Raw genomic sequence first — 20,960 nt, forward strand, 5'->3', positions numbered from 1 at the left:
ATGATGCATTCTTCACATGGTAACGGTGAACTATAAGCCTTACGTTTAGGTCTATACGGTCTTTGAATATGAACGTGTTCCTCTTTCGCTCGCTCTCACAGGCGCGCGACAGTTCTGGATGAGCGCAGACGCGCAGCTCTTTTCATTCATGTCATTATGGAGTTGTTTCTGCATCGTTGTCATTACAAAACTCTATCAGAAGTAGGACTACAAAAACAGTCCTTATTCTTTCCAATATGTTTTACTTTCCTTCATACGTCTTCACCGCTCTCAATTGATACGGTCACGTCGCAGTACAGTTGAAAAATAGATCACACTCCATTAACAGAAAAATCTGCGGTGGAATTCGTTTATGGACACTTCAAATAATAATTAGGCTAGGCTACAACCGAATAATCCCTCCAAAATGTTTGTGTTGAGGGCACATACCTCTTTTCTTTTTTCTTTCTTTTTTTTCTTTTTTAGAGAACAATATACAAACAAGACAAACAGGCTCAGACACAGGAAAGGAAAGGAAAAAAAACAAACATACATCAACATTGCAACATGGTGCTATCAGCTGCATAATGTTATATGTGGTTATATATATACATGATATAAAAAAAAAACCCTAACCTCAGTTACTGGTCATTCTTAACCTCGTCGAAGTAATCCAAAAACGGGTCCCAGATAGTTGAGAACCTCCCAAGCGTGTTGCTTCTCAGGGACCTGAGTTTCTCCATCTGTACAACAGAGAGCATGTCCATCAGCCACACCTGAAAAGAAGGTGAAGAGGAGGACTTCCATTCCTTCAGAATGAGTCTTTTGGCGACTGTTGTCCCCAATGTCAGAGATTGTTGCACGAGGGCACATACCTCTTACTTGTTTCTTTACTGTCAGGCTTTGCCTTTTCCCTGTGTGTAATGCTCCCAAAAAATCCTCCATCAATCACATCACATCTTTGTCAGACGTACGTGTGTGTGTGTGTGTGTGTGTGTGTGTGTGTGTGTGTGTGTGTGTGTGTGTGTGTGTGTGTGTGTGTGTGTGTGTGTGTGTGCGCGCGCGCGTGTGTGTGTGTGTGTGTGTGTGTGTGTGTGTGTGTGTGAGAGAGAGAGAGAGAGAGAGAGAGTTGTTAATCTGCTTGTTTCGCTGTAATGAGCACTCTGCACATCCAAAGCCCACTCAGCTGTATTGCTAGTAGCAGCTGTAGAGTGATTTCACTGATTTTATTCCAAGGTATTTTCATTCCAGGGCCATGTTGTAATGAGACACAAAAGTGCCGCTCAAATCCTAGAGACTTTTGGGAATACTGCGTGAACAGAGAAATGGGACATATTTCTGTCCATGAAAGCAACTTGTTGGCTTGTTGTTGTGAGCAACACAAATGCACCATGAAACTAATTGCAAAACGTCTGACCTACTTGAGCGTCTTCATCCTTAGAAGTTAGAAGAACACGGCAAACGGATCTGAAGTTTTCTAGTAAGAGGATTTGGCCAATTAAGCACACATTTCTCTAGCTTCCACAATGCTGCGAGGCAGCCAGTTTAACTTTACAATTTAATGAGCTGGGGCTTAACACATTTAGTGTTAATAGTGTAGAGTTGCTGCAGTAGGTTAACAGGGGCCTGTGTCTGTATATTGGTTTATTTGCTGTTTTTCCCTATGTTTGGATGATGTTTAAGCTGTATGGTTGATGTCTATACGAGGGATCAGCCGAGCAGCATTTTGGTAAACAAACCGCGTCACTGGGTGGCAACGACAATGGAACCCTATGGAGCGTGAGCTTTGGGAGGCTCGAGTGTCTGACTCTAGCCGGCTGACCCTGTTTACATTTTGACATGCATATATTATACATCAAACTCTTGAGCTACTTCTGCTCTCACTCAGAATGTCAAAATATAAGCGATGTGATGTACAGTTTTTGAGATATTAACGTTTGTTTGGCACAACTCATATAGTTAACTGCCGCGGGGTTCCGCATTTCTGGGTGGCAAGCGACGTCACGCTGATTCGTCCTATTGCTGATTCGTCCTATTGCTGATGTCTAATTGCGCTGATAGTTGAGGGTGCGTTAACATACCGGAATGTTTTTGTTTTTGTTATTATTATAATGTGTCTGAATAATCCCATGAGGGATGGGTCGTGTAAATGACTAGATGATGCAGCTTCATAGGCCTAAACTTTAAATGAATTATCCACTTCAGAGTGATGAAGTCAGTAATAGTGATACACTGCTGCAGATTGGTTGCATTAAAGAATAACCCAGTAAGCCCTATAAAAAGTTCTGTTTTCATTGCAGCACGTGGCAGAGGAAATCGATGCATCCGTCTGCGAGTTTGAGGGTGGTTTACTTCATTAATATGCGCCACCATTAATAGCGCTTAATAGCGTTAATAGCACTTATATGACATGCTGCTAGACTGCTCATGATTGCGATCTCTCTCTCTCTCCTGCTATAGTGGACCACAGCGCTGCCGCTGTCAAATAGAATGATTAAAAATCGTATGCACACACAAACACTCAGCTAGCTGTCACGCACGGCAGGCGCACGCCCAGTGTAGGTGAATGGACACGTAGCATGGTTCTTTTCAGGCGATCTGTATGGACGGAGGAGAAGCCTTTTAAACCTGTGCGTGGACAGAGATAGTTTATTCTGCTCCGTTCATGCAAACTCTTTAGTGAAGATGTAGCCTGAGAGATTTGGGTTGTGCTTTCTTTTGAGTCCGTTTTCAATGATGTTCTTGATATGATGACATCAAGTGGTGGAAAATATTGGAAAAAATAAGGCTGTGCATTGAAGCATGTCACGTATCCTGGATGGAACTAAAATTATGGTGCATTGAGAATCGACTTAGAATCCAATAGCAGATATATGAATATGGATGGAATCAAAACATGGATCCATATTGTCAATGAGCTGTGAACGTATTTGCACAGTATTCGTCATGCCTAAAGACACATGTTGTGTTCTGTTGGTTTTGTGATCATAGATAATGTTCTCTGTGTGCTGTGACCATGGCTGTGACCCAGAAGTTGAACATTGCTCCTTGTATTTCCACGGTGAATGGCCATTGTCCCCCATAAAGGGGGGACTATGGTTTGTTAGTCACACTGCATTGACTGAACCAAGGGCAGAACTGCATCACCGGTGGGGGACAATATACCATTTATATTCATTGTTTGACCTTGTACTGTATATATACATGCAGGCTGGCTACCTAAACACTTTATGTTGCAACACTTTGTCTGGATTGAATCACTTGAGAATGACATGGCCTCAGCCCTCAGATAGAACACAATCAAGGTTGAAGGTTAGTGTTGTACTTGCAGCAACCCATGTTAAGGGCTTGCCCAGGGGTGGATTCGAACTGCCGCCCCTCGGCTTGGGAGACCGACATGTTAACCACAACGCCAAGAGAGCTAGCTCCCTTGGCGGAGCTGATTAACATGCCTTTATACCTGGGGAGTGAGTTTAACCAATCCACTCGCTACCACTCGGGACTCACGAGGAATCCGCGCTGATCCAACTCGGTTACACTACCATCCATGGCAGTGTCTCTTTTTACAGAGTATGTTCTCTCTCCTCCTATAACACTCTCTCTTTTATACCTCATGCTCATGTATCCATAAAGGTATTTTTTCCTGCTTCCCACAGGTCCCATGTAGTTGCAGTTCCCACCAGCTCGGCCGGCGGTCTGGAGGGTTTCAAAGCTCACAGTGTCTTCCAAGAGATTGAGAAGAAACTGCAGGAGGTAAAGTCATAACTAGCTTACTAACAAGGTCTGCTTCAGAAGAAATGTATAAACGTCCTCTGTTGTCTTTGTTCCCCTTTCTTCCTTTATGCCTAGTACTGTAATCGTTCCAAGTTTCCAATTTTGACCACAGGCTCCTGATAGATCATTGATAGATATTTGGGTCTTGTGGGTGTTAAAGGTTGTTAGAGATGAGAAAACGTGATCTGTCTTGGTACCAATCTAACAACATAAAATGGTCTCTGGTGTATATATTGAAACCATGCTTATTACCAGTCGCCACAGAGTGTGTGTGTGTGTGTGTGTGTGTGTGTGTGTGTGTGTGTGTGTGTGTGTGTGTGTGTGTGAGAGAGAGATTGTGATGTCATCAGTGCACTCTGGACGCGTCACTGTAGCAAGGTTGTACCCTAGTTGTTGAACTTTCAGCTGCTAGCTCCAGTGACGATTTCAGCTAAAAACAGGGTGTAAATGACATATTTTCAAGTCAACTTGGCATCACAGGGCTTGTGGAGACTTGCATTATGCCAGGTGAGCAGTATGGAAGCACTTTATGTATGCTTTCTGTTGTTTTGTATGTTTTTGCTCTTGGCCCCCATCACACTCAGCAGACAGCTCTCTGTGCCTGCCGCAGCTGCAGTGCAGTTCTCCTATCTCGGTGCGCGATGCATCCAGAGTGCTTTACCCAGTGCACTGACTGTAAGAGTACCTCATAGGACCCCACTTCAAACAAACTGAACTATCCCTTTAATGACAGGGTCCTAAAGGGAATCCTGGAAAACTTTTTCTCTTTACCAGCTACAAAACAAAATCAATAAAGTGATGCAAAAATTAATATAAACACCTCACCGCATGACAGTTAAAAGTGTGCATGTTATCCATGGAGGCTATCCAAATTTTTCATCACAATCAACATTTTTAGTGAGAAATACATACTATACATGTGCACTATTTACATGGGTTACCCCGATAGTCGACACAAGAATACTTAGTTTAGAACTACAGGCCAGGAGCGCGAGACAACGCGTCCGCCACCACATTATCCCGCCCCCTGATGTGGCGGTTGACCAGGCTATAGGACTGCAGCAGCAAAGCCCAACGAATCAGTCGCTGGTTGGGACACTGGAGAGAACTTAAGAAAGTTAGAGGGTTGTGGTCTGTGAAGACCACTACAGGCATACAGCTAACATACACACTGAAATGTTGCAGAGCCAAAATCAAAGTGTCTCTTTTTCAGTCACTAAATAGTTCAGTTGGTGTTTATTAAAATTTCCTTGGGAAAAAAAACAAACAGGCTTGTCCACCCCCAAATCATCAGATTGTAACAACACCGCCCCAGCGCCCACGTTACTCGCATCCACAGCCAGTTTAAACTGTCTATCCCACTGTGGAGCAGCCAGAACAGGAGCCTCACAAATGAGCTCTTTAACATTCTCAAAGGCTCTCTGACAGTCTGAGGACCAAACATATTTCACGTCTGCTTTTGGAAACGGTGAAGAAGCACATCTCTTGCTCTCAGTATAACCAAAAATCAACTAAGTGTTTTCTAGATGTTGTGTTTGGCTGCACCTCCTCACAACTGGTTGAAGCACTCACTGTCCTTCCCTCTCTACAGGTTGAGCAGTAAGATGCAATACAAAATTCAATAAAAACAGATTCACGGGAGATTTTATTCACGTAGCAATGTGAGTGTTTTGGGCATTAGCACCTGTCTACAGTACCAGCACTACATTACAAGGACCACTCTTTTTTCAGGAAGGAGAGAAGTTTGTGAAGAAGATTGGAGGAGTGTTCGCATTCAAGGTGAAGGATGGACCAGACGGGAAGGAAGGGCTTTGGGTCGTGGATGTGAAAAATGGCAAAGGTTCGGTCACCAACGACCCAGGTAGGCATGTCAACGGAGCTGTCCGGCTGCACGTTCACAAAGACAAATCATACTGTCGGACTCTGTGAGGAATCTGAGAAATCAGTCCTCAGCTCCACAGTCGGTGTGAGCTGAATATGTTAACAGAAGCGTCACGCCTCATGTCAGGTAAACACCCTCTACAAGCCCTCATCGCTCATCGCTCTCTACTTTTTCACAAACACACGCATAAATACCAGCGCACGCACGCACACACACACACACACACACACACACACACACACACACACACACACACATACTACTTAAAAACAGGAAACTCGTAACATCCTTAAAAGTCCTCCTTACCTTCCCCTCTCCTAGTTTTGTGTTAAATTGCTTGACTGCTTCACTATAGGTTGGATTACTGGTTGCTTTCATATGATATGTAATAATAATAATAATAATACATGTCATTTATATAGCGCTTTTCTAGAACTCAAAGTTGCTTAACACTACATACTAAGGGGCGGCGTTAGTGAGACAACAGAGAGACAAACGGTGGACAAACATGACAGACACAGAAGGATGGATGGGGGCGGGGCTAAGAGAAGGCAATGGAGAAGAGATGGGATTGAAACACTGTGAGGCATTCAGAGTCTCTGATTGCCCCTTTCGGAACTGCTAACATAGCTTACGCTACTACGCAGTCCCTTATTAGTACACCGCCGATGTAGCGGAAACAGGTCGCTCCGTCTGCAAAATTGTTCTAACTACTCGATAAAGTTTCGCAAATGAAATTTCAAATGTACTTACGGACAGAAAAGGGTTGTGTGAACCTCCGCGGATGATGTAGAAACACTAGCGACACTAATAAACATGTTTAATCCCTCACTGAACCCCAGGTCTAATTTCTTCAAAATGAATCAGCTAGAAACACTCGTCTTCTTCTGCGCTGCTGTCATGGGTGGTGCGCAAAGCAACCATAGCGCTCGCTATCACTTCCGGCCCCTGGCGGCCGGAAGTGGCACTTTTGTAGTCTTTTGTAGTTTTTTGTAAGATGCGCGCAGAAGAGTTTTGGAAGCGCAGGCAGGCTTCGTGTTCGCGATGTCGGAGCATACATGCAGCAATTGCAAAGAACAAATTAAAATAAAAACGAAAGGATTCAACAGAACATCGCTTAAATCATTATCCAGTCCGGCCACAGCTAGATTCTGTTGTGTTCTCATCTCAGCACTCTTTTTATCAATGGAATACATTTTCTTGATAAAAGGTGCTCAAACCAATTCACAAGGTCTATTCTAACAAATGATTTATACACTGCCTGTTCTTGTAGAAATAATATTTTGAATATTTTTGACAAACCAGCAGTATGTAGATTGAGAACAAAATTCTTCAAATATCCAGTTCCACCCAAAACAAAAGAAATTCACTACAAAATAATGAATGACTTCTACCCTTCCAGTGAATTTTGAAGATTAAGATTTGGATTTGAGAGCAATGAGTGTATATTCTAAGGTGATATTGAAACAACTGAGCATCTTTTTGTTTCATGTTCTCACACACCCAACTGTTCTGGAAATAATTCATCGATTGGTTACATGGAAAAAACACAGTAATGCCTGTTCTTGATTATAATAGTATTGTTTTTGGTGTAATATTAGAAGACAAAAAATTGGACCTAATGATCAATGTGTTACTAATCTTAGCTAAATTCTTTATTCATAAGGGCAAATATATCAAAACTCCACCCATCTTTACCTGCTACTTTAATGAAACCCAACTCTACATGAAGTCCCTGAAATTTATTAAATCGAATTTTACCAAAGACCTCTATTTATCTTTAACAAGTCTCTAGCCATCTTATGTTTTATTTATTTTAAATTGTTTTTTTTTTTTTTTTTTTTTTTCGTGTTTCCCCCTGTCTGTCCTGTATTATGTGTGAATGTGCTGCCTTGTGTCTGTTCATGCTTGTCGAAGTTGTATACACTTGTGATGATTGCCTTACAGTTGTAAATTAAAAGTCAATGGTTAAAAAAAACAAAACAAAAAAAACAAAAAAGAAACATAGCGCTCGCTATCACTTCCGGCCCCTGGCGGTCGGAACCGCTATATCAATCACATTACACATGAAGTCAGAAGCCCTCACCACGTGAGAATGGATGTCGACAGGTTAATTGAAGAGGTGTCACCTTTTCCATTAAAAGTGGAACAAAAGGCAATTTTAAAAGCATTGGTATACCGCAAAAATGTATTTGCTGTCCTGCCAACTGGATATGGGAAAAGTGCCTGCTTTGGTCTTTTTGGAAATTTAATGGACAAGGTAATAAGCCTGATTTTTACTACTATTTCCCTACTGATGATTACTTTGAAGTACTACTTGAATAATATTGTTGTAAAGTAACTAAACTCTACAATCTGTCATGACTTTGCCAATGTTTTTAATGTCATGTGTTTCTATTAATGTTTTTTAAAAATATTGTGGGGCCGGTAGTACATGTCTCCAATTCAGCTATTAAAAAAAAGTAACATACAGCCAGCCATGTGATTATTACAGTAATTTTGTTAATAGCTTCCCCTATTTTCCATTGTTTATCTTCCAGCGATAATTACAAAAAACTACAAAAGACTACAAAAGTGCCACTTCCGGCCGCCAGGGGCCGGAAGTGATAGCGAGCGCTATGGTTGCTTTGCGCACCACCCATGACAGCAGCGCAGAAGAAGACGAGTGTTTCTAGCTGATTCATTTTGAAGAAATTAGACCTGGGGTTCAGTGAGGGATTAAACATGTTTATTAGTGTCGCTAGTGTTTCTACATCATCCGCGGAGGTTCACACAACCCTTTTCTGTCCGTAAGTACATTTGAAATTTCATTTGCGAAACTTTATCGAGTAGTTAGAACAATTTTGCAGACGGAGCGACCTGTTTCCGCTACATCGGCGGTGTACTAATAAGGGACTGCGTAGTAGCGTAAGCTATGTTAGCAGTTCCGAAAGGGGCAAAGTCTCTGATATCTTGAGGGAGGGGAGGTCCAGAGCCTGGGAGCTGCCCTGGAGAAGGTTGGACTGAGGGTGCAGAGAAGGCCGGCTGAGGTGGATCTGAGGGACCGGGTTTGGTGGGGGGGGAGAGGAGGTCGCTGAGATATGGGGTGGAGGGAGGAGGGGGGGGGGGGGGGCAGTTGGTGAAGGTCGGGGGGGGGGGGGGCAGTTGGTGAAGGTCTTTGTAAGGGATCACGAGGAGTTTGTAGTTGATCCGGTGGGTGACAGGAAGCCAGTGAAGGCAGCTTCATCTTCCTTTCTTTGAACATCTCTGTTAACCAGTTGAATACATGGTAATGCAGGCTAGACTCTGCATCCACCCTCAAGGAGGAGGTCATGAAAATGGTGAAGGGCAAACACTTCTGCTGTCAAATCTCTCCACTTAATGGCTTAAAAAATGGCTGTGAAAAGTGGCTCCTCTGTTTACGCATCCCACACATGTCGAACCAGACTCAAAGGGCATCTTGAAGTGAACCAATTACACCACACTTTGCGAGTGTATTCAGATGTGTTCACAATAAAACTCCACAATTTGGATAAATTATTTGGATGCATTTTAACTTGTGCCTCTATATGTAAATCTAGCAGTGGTAACCCCCCCCCGCTGCTCAATTTTGCCCCCTGCTGCTTCAAGATAATATGGAATGTCATGAAAAATGTCATTGGGTGAATGTAGGCACATTGTAAAGTGTTTTGGATAAAAGCGCTGTATAAATGCAGTCAATTTACCATTTTACCATTTACCATGAAAGATGTCGTGAAGTCAGGGTGGCTATCGTAAAGTACAGTCGGTGTCTGAGGCACGGGATTTAACAATGATCTTTGGTCAGAATATAGGAAACTTTAATCAATGACAGATTGTTCTCCTATTGCGTAGAATGTATTTTTACATGAATGAAACCTTTAATGTAACTGCCAAGTGTAGCGTGAAATCCTTTTCATCCTGGCAGAGCAATTAGGCTACTTTATCACTCTTGACAGCAGTACAAAAGAGTTACTTCTGGACTGTTACTTCCTGGACACCTCACATTTTCTCCTTCCCTTGATTCACCCATACACACCTGCCAGCGATCACCCATACACACCTGACAGCACTCTGGACTGATTAGCCCCAGTCACTCTCTATTTAAATCCTCTGCTCAGTGTTGTCTGTTGAGAGCACCAGAGAGCACCGCAGTGTTTGCGGCCCCTTTGTTGTGTGTGTTTATATGAAAAAAAAACCACACACATACGCAGGAAAATAATGCAACAGTCACAATAAATATATTTCAACCTGACCAGATCGTCTGCAACTCCCTCTTCTTATAACCTGACCGTTGTACCGTAGTGGTGTTCATTCCTGAACCTATTGGATAAAAACCTTTCTAACAGCAGCATTACGCTCAGCACTTTCTCTCTTTCTCTTTGGATGTATTCATCAATATAATGTGTTAATTTGAAAGACACCGATCATATATAAGTTGCTCTTCCCTCCCTCTTAGACAAGAAGGCAGACTGCACCATTGCCATGGGCGACGAGGATCTTCTGGCTTTGATGACGGGAAAGATGAACCCACAGACGGTGCGTGTGTGTGTGTGTGTGTGTGTGTGTGTGGGCGCGCACGTGTGTAATAAGCATATTCACATTGACCCGTTTAGGTACGAGGCTTCAACAAACATGGTAAACTAAAACTGAGATGAAAAAGATGAAAAGTGTTTAAAAAAAAAACATTGTCCTAAATGTTTTTGATGTTTTAAATTGAAATAAAAAATTAACTAGACTATGAAAATAATACAAGTAAAATAAATAATTTCTACTTTTTTAAATTAAGGCAATTTCTCTGGCATTTCTACTTTTTTGCTGTATTAAAAGCGTATCGAACTGTGACACCACTGTGTTGTATAGAACCGAACCATGAATTTTGTGAACCGGTAGACGCCTAGTCATTACAGATGAAAAGTAAAACTGTGCCATTATCTGCCTTTTTTAAATGTTACAATTTAATGAATGAATTTAGTCTTAAATTGGTAGAACACATCGTAAAAAGTATAAATATCCATTATATATGATGCTCCGCCTCCAACATTGCTTGGCCATGAAGTAATTATAGAATTAATTTGGCCTGATTAGTAAATCTAAACTGGAGATGTCATTCAGTGATGCCACATGCCAAAATGTATACGTTAAACATGTGTATGTTATCCTCTGAGAATCCACATTTCTCTTTTAACTACCGGTAGTATATTTACTTTCTTAAAGTTTCCTTGGTATCTTTACTGTCATTTAAAACGTCCCCTTATTGATGTAAGCTCTCCCTGCTGATGGCACATTGCATTCGAAAGATTCTATCTACTCACACGTATCGACCCTGTTTGAAGCACAGAACCTCCTTGGTTTGAAGTGTTTCTTCCTAAAGATTACTGTCAGGGTTAAGGTGACATTAGATTGGAACTATATGGAGAGATATATGTGTCTTTATTCTGTGACTGAAAGTTTACATCCTGTAACCAAAGAGTGTATCTGTGAGAAAATAAATCCACTTTGTAATCAAAAAATAGATCCGTAAGCAAAAACATGGATTTGAAAACAAAACTATCAACAATCCAATCAAAGAAAAATTAAAAAATTAAATTAAAAAAATGTTTTTAGATTTTTCATTAATGTGAATTAAAAAAAAGTTGCATGCAAACACAAACATTTTGTTCTCAACTCCAGACCATTTGTTTGCAAAACCATTACCTTTGCTTACAAAGCTCAACTTTTCTTTTGCGAAATGAAAAGTTTTGTTTGCAAAACCTGAGTTTTGCAAAACTTTTTCTGTTACAATAAGGGCGGGACCTACAGCAGAAAGAAGTAACGCACGTCCCTATTGGCCAGTGTCGATCGGAGTGATAGCTTGGCAACATCCAATCCAGTAAGAGACAAGGCGGAGGGCGGGAAGTATTTCCTGAAGGAATCTCCATGCCATTTCAGCCCCAGTTATAACCACAGATTGAAGAGAGAGTATGTTCACACCAATGTTTTTATGTTGTTTTTATGTTTGGTCAGGTTACATGCACTTGGTGTGAACATACTCATGGCTTCTCTCTTCAATCTGTGGTTATAACTGGCGCTGAAATGGAATGGAGATTCCTTCAGGAAATACTTCCATTCAAGTGCCCGCCCTCCGCCTTGTCTCGTACTGGATTGGATGTTGCCAAGCTATCACTCCGATCGACACTGGCCAATAGGGACGTGCGTTACTTCTTTCTGCTGTAGGTCCCGCCCTTATTGTAACAGAAAAAGTTTTGCAAAACTCAGGTTTTGCAAACAAAATTTTCGTTTCGCAAAAGAAAAGTTGAGCTTTGTAAGCAAACGTAATGGTTTCACAAACAAATGTTTTGGAGTTGAGAACAAAATGTTTGTGTTTGCATGCAACTTTTTTTAATTCACATTAATGAAAAATCTAAAAACATTATTTTTATTTTATTTTTAAATTTTTCTTTGATTGGATTGTTGATAGTTTTGTTTTCAAATCCATGTTTTTGCTTACAGATCTATTTTTTGATTACAAAGTGGATTTATTTTCTCACCGATACAGTCTTTGGTTACAGGATGTAAACTTTCAGTCACAGAATAAAGACACATATATCTCTCCATAGAACTAACACCTCCATAAAACACCTCCATAAAAGTGGATTGACAGTGCGATCGATGAAAGAACACTGCGGCAGTAAAAAAAAACACCATCTGCTCCCCTGTTGATGTCATTCAGATGGAAGGTTGCTGCCATTTCCAAAAATAGTTGCTAACTGACGCAAGCGACAATATTCGTGCAAAACTTCTGACCTCTTCTTCTCTTAAAGTTTGGATAACTTTGCAGGCAGTCCACTGAACTTAAACAGGCATTTAACTATTGCTTTACTTAGTACTTAAATACTTAGATAGCTGGATTGAAATACAAGATAGACCATTAAAAAAAAATCATACGAATTCTGACATTGTTTTGTGTTATTCTGATCGGGTGACAAATCTGTTTCCCCTCTCTGACTGGTTTATTTTCCTCTTCCACCCGCTCCGCTCTGCCCTCGCAGGCGTTCTTCCAGGGAAAGCTCAAGATCACCGGGAACATGGGCATGGCTATGAAGCTGCAGAACCTCCAGCTGACACCAGGCAAGGCCAAGCTGTGAAACTCTCCCGCCACCGTCATGCTTGTTACCGCAGCGCTCTCTCATCAGCACCACTGTTCCTTGCCTCTACCTCTACTCCGTCCTTCTACTGACTCTCTCTCTCTCTCTCTCTCTCTCTCTCTCTCTCTCTCTCTCTCTCTCTCTCTCTCTGGGTGCCTTCGGAAATAGCACTCCGAGCACCGTTGTAATGTACCGTACCTTCGCGCTCTCATTTCAGTGTAGAGCGTCAGAGTGGATTTACAAACTCTCTCTCTCTCTCTCTCTCTCTCTCTCTCTCTCTCTCTCTCTCTCTCTCTCTCTCTCTCCCCCCCCCCCCCCCCCTCTGCTATCCTGTCTTTTGTCATTTTATTTCCTTTCACTGAATATTGAGCAAATTTTCCTCCAAACTGTCTGGTACTTTTTGGCCTTTGAGCAGCGGTTCTTGAGGGAATTTGGTGGAAAATGAACTCCTGTTGACAGTGTGATGTTGCTAATTGACAAGCTGTCTGAATACTTGGCTAATGTGCTGGGTGAGTCCATGAAGTTTCAATTCCAGCTGCTACTTTGATAGAGATTGACTGGTGAGACATGCATCTTTGGATCTACGCCCATCATCTTTAAGTCTGAACTGAACTGATGTGACTTGTGGAACTTCTTCTACCACCGAAACTTTGCTGTCGCTTGGCATTGACTCGCTAATATATGCAACACCAGTGCAAAATTAATAAAAGCATTTCCCAAAACAATGTGTTAGAACCCCTGTTGTGATAATGGTAAATAATAATATATTTGATGATAATGTAGTTAAAACACTCGGCGTGCCTCTGATTTCTGTCTATGAAATGAAATATGTGATTCAAGGCCATTGTTGGCGTGAGCATTTTGATAAATAATTTTGTATAGAATACTGTATCTGTGAATGATGGAGATTAACATTTTTACTAAATAAAACCTTCACTGACAAGAATACTGAAACTGTTTTTTCTTGAAGGCTCAAATAAAGTGGACCCAATTCTTCAAGTGGGTGGGAGAGACAAAAATGAAAAGCAAGAAAGCTTTCAGACCTCCATAATTACTAACCTCTTGGTGAATAAACACAGACCCTGTGCACTCATTGCCTGTTGAGGTTGGCTGTCTACTTTTGCACTTGAGTGCTGGCTGCATAATAGCCCACTGCAACAAACTGCCTGTTGGTGTTTGTTGGAGAATGTTTGCTTTACAATTACAGTCAAGAAAAAGAAAATCAAAGTGAAAGATTAGGTGGCTTTTGCCATTGCCGTTGAAGTGGTTGTCTGCAAAGCAAAGAAAAGAGTGCATTTGCCCACACAGATGAGTAGAAGTATGTTTGTTCGACACATTTTCATTCTTAGTGTTTACGACATGTGAAGTCAAGGCCACACCACATTATTATGCAACAGGTAGTGTGAGTCAGTGCATGTGTTTATATTCAATATAAATCAATCAATTATAATTGAAATGCATCCCCCACATGTTCCCCCTGTAGAGTAGATGATCTGCTTAGATTTGCTGCATAGGCCCTCCCCCATAGGATAGAAAGAATTGTTTGTTAGTTACACTTTATGCAGTTACTGAAAAAGGGGCCACTGCCTTGAAACGTCTGGCTGCACTATGGTCATCATGTAAAAATGAAAATAAATCAATGTTTTTCCTGAGTGCGGGTCAGATTGTATTTGATTGATTGATTTCCTCTTTTGTTGCTGTTGGTTCACCCGTTCTGCACTAGGCTACCTCCCTCTTTCTCCAATTTTATTTTAGTTCCTTTATTTGTTCAAGATTCAAGATTTAAGATTATTTTAATTTGTCCCGAGGGAAATTTGTCTTGGACATACAGGCTGCCACATAGGTACACAGTGCCATAACAAAAACAACAACAAAAAAACAATAGTGCATAGCACACCAGTGCCGACATGTGCAAATACACAACCAAAGTGCAAACATCAATAATTTACAGTACAATCAACAATACATTACCTATGACCTGAGTTTAGGAGACTGACTGATATGGGGATGAAAGAGTATTTGTATCTGTTGAGGTGTCTTTTTTTGTTCTTGATTGGGACTCTGTAACGCCTGCCAGATGGAAGCAGTTCGTATTCTGAATACAAGACATGAGAGGGGTCAGCAATGATCTTCCTAGCTTGTCTGATTACAGTTTCCTCAAAGAGTATTTGAAGGGAGGGGTGCTCCCTCACCCCCATCACTTTCATTGCAGTATGAGCCAGTCTATTTATTTGTGATTTCAGCTTAACTGGTAAGTTGCCAAACCAAGCAGACATACCGTAACGAAAAATGCTCTCTATAACAGCATGATAAAATAATAACAAAATCCTCTGTCCGACCCCAAACACCCTGAGTCGTCGCAGGAAGTACAGTCGCTGCTGGATCCTAGATTTGTCAATTTATTATCCCTGTTACCCCCCCCCCCCCCCCACACACACACACACACACACACACACCCCTGACCTGACCAGCCTGCACCTTCTGAGATAACGCTGCATGGCTGCCGGCTTGGGTTGGAAGCACAACCTGTTTCCTCATAAAAAACAAAGTCTTCCTGTGAACTGGAGGAAAAGTTTTATACTTTGGGGAGTTTTGAATGCAGCCCAGCACTTGAACACCAGGGAAGAAGTGGAGGCTAATAGGTCATGGATCTTTTTTCCTATTCAAGAGCATGGTTTTTTGGACTTCACATTCAGGTTTTTGTAATGCTTTCCCTCACACCCCCAAGGCAAAACTACTTAAAAGTCCAAGAAGTCCAACTTCATCCAAAACGTCTGCTACACCAAAAGCTGTATACAGCAGTGGTGTAGTTTTTTTGTAGCGGGTATATGTTAAGTTTCAGCTTGGAGTGAGATTTGTTTCCGCAAGTGGCGGGGGTGGGGGGGTAGGGGGGCTGCCTGCGGGTCCCGGGCAAATTTATGAATGGTTATCATTCCATTATTATTTCATTTACATAAAGTTACCACCATTAGAGAATGTAGAAGAATGACTGTTTTGATCATAGTTTGCCTGTTGTCTCTCTACCTACAATACAGATACTCATGGAACTCTGGACAAAATCACATCTAGAAATATTCTCAGATTTGGGTTTGAGAGACAAAATCTCATCAAATGGGGGACTGTTGCCCTGATGTCAACTAAATTAGGGGCCCTTGATATGAAAAGAGTTGATAATCACTGGCCTTAGGGATGTAGATCTCTCCCACCCCCCCTCTCTCTCTCTCTCTGAATAATGACACAGATATAGGCCTAAAACTGTCACAAAAATTTACTGTTACCTATCCTGTATTTGCCCAATTTTAAGTGGGCATACTCAAATCCTGGAGCTTTTCTAGTGGGTATACTGTGTATCACATAGACTACACCACTGGTATACAGTACATACAGTTTGTGTCTATAATGAATAAAATAACCATGACCTGTCCATTCCACTCCTGATCTGTCCATAACCATCCCACATTTGTGTTGGTTTTCATATTGGAGGCAGACATTGGTAGGGTTTCTCAGCAATGGTGGGAGATGCCATTTGTAGCTAAAACCACTTCTCTGAAAAGAGTGAATCATGTGTGCCCCCCCCCCCCCCCCTCCTATACATTCTGTTCATTTTAGCCATTTCTCCTGATCTTTGCTCAGTGGGTTGACATTTGTACACAATTCCTATTCAGCCAGGTTGCCGTGGTGATGGTGTTCTTCACTGCTTGCTCCAAGGTCATGCTCTCCTCTTCCTCAGAGGCACGTACAGCACCGGTCCAGTTGGTCCATTTGAAAACCACTATGCGTCATCAAAGGACTCTTTAAGTGCAGCATGATGACAAAACACTTGATGTTTTTCCTCCCCTTTAGTGAGTGGATAAATGGAAGACTGTCTTCCCTAATGGATGTATTACTGTCCTTGAAAATATGTATTATTAGTCTCGGCGTCATTCTGAGAATAGCGTTTTTCCCAAAGTGAAATTCTAATAAGCCATCTGGTTCCGTTCCTAAAGGACGCGTGGTGGACTGGGACTCTCCACTAATATTGCTTACCTATCTGTTGGATCCATCAACAGCTTTTCACTTCGTTTTCATTGACACTCCTAGAAGCCTTCATTAATGTGGCACTTCAAACCTTTTAGCTCTGGTGGGGAAAAAAGGTGCACTTGGGTTGGAGTACAGCCTCTTTTGTTGAAACTCCCTAACACTGCCTCCAGATGCATGAGAATACTGTATCACGACAGTTCAGACTGAAACAAACCTATAGGCCTTTTGGATATTTGGGGCAATATGAATATGATCAAAGCTTCAGTGAGGAAGAACTCAACCCAAACTACCATACTACATGCATATCTTTGTCTTCACATGTTTCCTTCTTTGATTTCTTTTTTCCTTTTTCTTAGAGGGCACATTTTCATAAAATTGGACTACAGTGAAATGCTCCTTTTCATGACAGAATGGCAGCTCTTGAAAACATGGTAGTATTTTGTTGGTTTTTACTTTTGACATACATAAATACATGTAAAGCATTATATCATAATACTGTACATGGACAGAGTTCAGAGTGTGACTTGGTGATTGTTGTCTTCTGTTGTTTTTGATTTTGCGGCGGCTTGTGATTGTCTCGGTCGTTTTGGCGAACACCCATAACGCACTGCCCCCGAATGCTTCTCCTTTGGTCATTTAAGGCAAAGAGGGACTACAGTGGGGTGCAGATACGTTGACATAACTTCACTGTTCGACATGAGGGCAAACACACATCTCTTTGCTTTCATACTGGCAATAACCATGCAGGCCGACAAAGGCCCCACTTAGACCGAGGACAACAAGGCAGAGACGAGAAGTGCAGGGAAAAGTATGTAGAAGTGAAGTTCAAAGAGTTTGATTTGCTTCACTTGTAGAACATCTGCGTGCAAGATCAAATTGGGAAAGCAAACAGAATCCCATTGCTTAAGCTCAAAATCGAAGACATTCCTTTGTTGAATCAAATACCTCAGTGTGTTTGTTAATGTAACGCTACTGTCTGCAGGAAGGTTTCAGGTTGAACATCTCTGCAATTTTCTTGTCATATTGTCATATCTTGTGTTGTCCCAGCCGGAGCTCTGTTTTGTGAACAACAAAGTTGACTTCACTCCCTCATTACTGACTGAGTGAATCTAATGGAAAAATGTGTGTGTGTCAAAAGTACGTCAGGCAACATTTTGTCTCAGTCTTATGATGTTTCAGAAGAGAAGAACCGATAAAGAAAAGAAGAAGAAAAAAATAGAACATTATGATAAAAACATACAATAACAAATCATAATGAATAAAAAGAGATAGGAGTGGAGTCTCCCTGTGTTTCCGCCCACAGTCCACTGAGGGACAGGTGCCTTTAGTTCCCCTGCACGTCCAGTTCAACCAAACATTACATTCTTTTCCTCTTGCTCGACATTTGACGGGTTATGTCTGTCAGCCACATAATACATCTCTGATCAAATATGTACACACACAAACACACACAATCAAACATGAGTCATTATTTAAGTTACGTAGAAAATCATCTTTTTTTTTGTCCCAGGCCGTCCTGCGTCCGTCCGCTCTGGACCGCTCCCCTTCTCGGAGGCAAAGTGCGTGCACTCGATCACCTCAACCCTGCCGTTTGCCCCCCATGTCCCACCCGCACTCCATAGCTGCTGTCGGCCGGGCAGATTGTTTTTTTATTCTTTTATTTGATTTCATACATTAGTCTCCAGCCCGTTCATATCGATGGCACAGTGGTCCTTGTCCTTGTCCTCGTCCCTGTGCTCTCTCTTGTGGTGCGAGGCGTGAGGGTGTTTCTTCTTCTTCTCCGTGGGCCGGACCCCCTCCTCAAGCTGGATCAGGCGAGCCACGTCCGGGGAGAGGTGGTCCTGCCTGCCCGGCGGAGGGGCCTGGTAGCAGCCGTTGGTCTGGTTCTGGTAGGTCATCATCTGCTGGATGCTTATCATGGGCTTGGTCTCGCAGATCAGAGGCACCTGGGGGACGCAGAGACCACAAATATCAAATGTTCAGTGGGAGCTCCTGCTGTTTGGATGTTTACTCTATCATCAGAATTATTTTGAGCTTGGACTCCAAATGATGCAATGGCAAACATTTCCACCAAAGCTTTTGTATCAACATTCATTCATGAACAATATGCTCGCTCACTACTGCTACATTTGCCAGCATTCATTCACTGGAGCTCTCTGGTGACGATAAACAGTGATTTTAACCACTTATGGTCCCTATGACCATAATACATCTTTTATTTCAAGTAAGCTCTTTAGCAGATAATAGGTTTTTGTCCCACAAGTCACTTGTTGTGCAAAAGGCTGTTCATACTGACGAAACAATTTGGCATCTTAAATCGACTCCATTGAAAGTGCATTCTGCATTCAAGTAAAGATCATTTTGAACAATTATACAATCCCTATACACAGATCACTTGTCTATCCTGTTACCAGATAAAGAACAAACCTTTCCTGTACACAATGCAAGTAAACCTTGAGTCAAGTTCAACCTCTAAGTCTAAACACTGTCATTTGATTGGCCTTGTAAGCACTCACCCCCTCCCCTTCCGTGACAAAGTCTTTTCTACAGATATGAGCCATGATTCCTGTGGCCAAGGCGTCTCCCATCACGTTGACCATGGTCCTGAATCGATCCCTGGAGGAGAACATTGAAATGCTTAGTAACGGAGGCCATTTGAGTGACTGCAATGTTCAGCTTAGTGCAAAACATTGGCATAACTGTGCAAAAGCTAATCCAAGATATGAGCACACACTTATTCTGAAAACATGGAGGATAAATTCAACTGCCTTTCTACAGACTTAGCAGTTTTAACTAAGATTGCTGTCTTTTATTTATTATGCTTTCATTGTCTGAAAAATATGTTGGAATTCTGTTTTTGGATATTGTGTAAGTAAACTTGACCATGATCCTCATGGTCATTTTGTCCCCATGCATATCAGTTGGAAAACCATAGCCCTACAGTATTCCAGATGTGCTGGAATTCCCTTTTCTTGATCACTGAGATAAAATTAATTAATTTGGGATGAAATTGATTAAATGTTAAAAAAAGAAGAAGCTTTGATGGTACAATAACAAGCTACTTTTATTTTGTCATGTAGCATGTAGTTAGCTTAGCTTGCTACATTTCCATGGGGATAGATAGACTATCAATGGGATTGGGATCTTCAATGTAGTGAAGCTATATTGTAGAGTAGCTGGTAGCAGCTTACTACATTTTCTGAGTAGCTTGCCCAACACTGTATATACATTTCTAGTTAACCACTTCCTGGATTCCTGGTGACAATGATACGTCAATCCGTGCCTGATGACAAGTTCAATCAGCAGGCCGTTACTTACAAGGCCCAATCCACAGCAATGATGAGAGAGATGTCGTCGGTGGGCAGGCCCACAGAGGTCAGCACGATCACCATGGTTACGAGCCCAGCCTGTGGGATTCCGGCTGCACCGATACTGGCTGCAGTGGCGGTAATGCTGAGAGAGAGAGAGAGAGAGAGAGAGAGAGAGAGAGAGAGAGAGAGAGAGAGAGAGAGAGAGAGAGAGAGAGAGAGAGAGAGAGAGAGAGAGAGAGAGAGAGAGAGAGAGAGAGAGAGAGAGAGTGAGAGAGAGAGAGAGACGTGGTGTTATTTTTATAATCTAGTAGAACATACTAGGAACATACCGTACTCTGCTGTCTTTCAGATCACTGGCGAAGTGTACAGTTGTGCGTAAAATCTATAATTGAGTGAGTGGGTGAGTGCTTCAGGATGGGCGTAATTGAGTAGGGACCTTGGACCTCGGAGTAATTGTTTCTCTGCAGGGAGGGGTATGCGTGCGTGCGTGCGTGTGTGTGTGTGTGTGTGCACGTGTGTGTGTGTGTGTGTGTGTGTGTGTGTGTGTGTGTGTGTGTGTGTGTATCTGCCTGCAGATGGAGCAGCTCTGTGGTCAGCAGTCAAAAGGCACAGGAAACAGGGCGACGAGAGAGAGGGGGGAAATTATAATAATTCTGGCGTGACATGGGAGATGAGTAATACAGGTCATATGGGTTTTTACCCCCACGGGATTATAAAGGAACAGGCACAGACTGCAGCCACGAGGAGAGGTCCGCTTAATGTTATTACAGTAGACATCAAATCAGTGGTGCTAGGCTGCTCTTGTTTACCTGTGGGTGAAGAGGATGGGGTAATGGGTGGTGGGGTGGGGGAATTGTCTGTCTTTTTGTT

At 42.1% G+C, this 20,960-nt stretch overlaps 2 protein-coding genes across 2 annotated transcripts in view; one reads left to right on the plus strand and one right to left on the minus strand.

The window, feature by feature from the left end:
* Window positions 1–13,864, plus strand: part of scp2a (sterol carrier protein 2a) — a 29,108-nt gene extending 15,244 nt beyond the window's left edge. The window contains exons 13-16 of the mRNA XM_083659598.1: window positions 3,636–3,732; window positions 5,485–5,614; window positions 10,092–10,171; window positions 12,664–13,864. Of these exons, the coding sequence (XP_083515724.1) occupies window positions 3,636–3,732; window positions 5,485–5,614; window positions 10,092–10,171; window positions 12,664–12,759 (403 nt within the window). The 3' untranslated portion in view covers window positions 12,760–13,864. The remainder of the gene's footprint in view (window positions 1–3,635; window positions 3,733–5,484; window positions 5,615–10,091; window positions 10,172–12,663) is intronic.
* A 4,582-nt stretch (window positions 13,865–18,446) lies between these two features.
* slc1a7a (solute carrier family 1 member 7a) overlaps window positions 18,447–20,960 on the minus strand; it is a gene marked incomplete at both ends in the record, with an annotated part of 29,122 nt that continues 26,608 nt past the window's right edge. The window contains 3 exon segments of the mRNA XM_083659601.1: window positions 18,447–18,725; window positions 19,296–19,395; window positions 20,098–20,232. Of these exon segments, the coding sequence (XP_083515727.1) occupies window positions 18,447–18,725; window positions 19,296–19,395; window positions 20,098–20,232 (514 nt within the window).

The sequence above is a fragment of the Poromitra crassiceps genome, assembly GCF_964638095.1.
Source record: "Poromitra crassiceps genome assembly, chromosome: 23".
NCBI classification, from domain to species: domain Eukaryota; kingdom Metazoa; phylum Chordata; class Actinopteri; order Beryciformes; family Melamphaidae; genus Poromitra; species Poromitra crassiceps.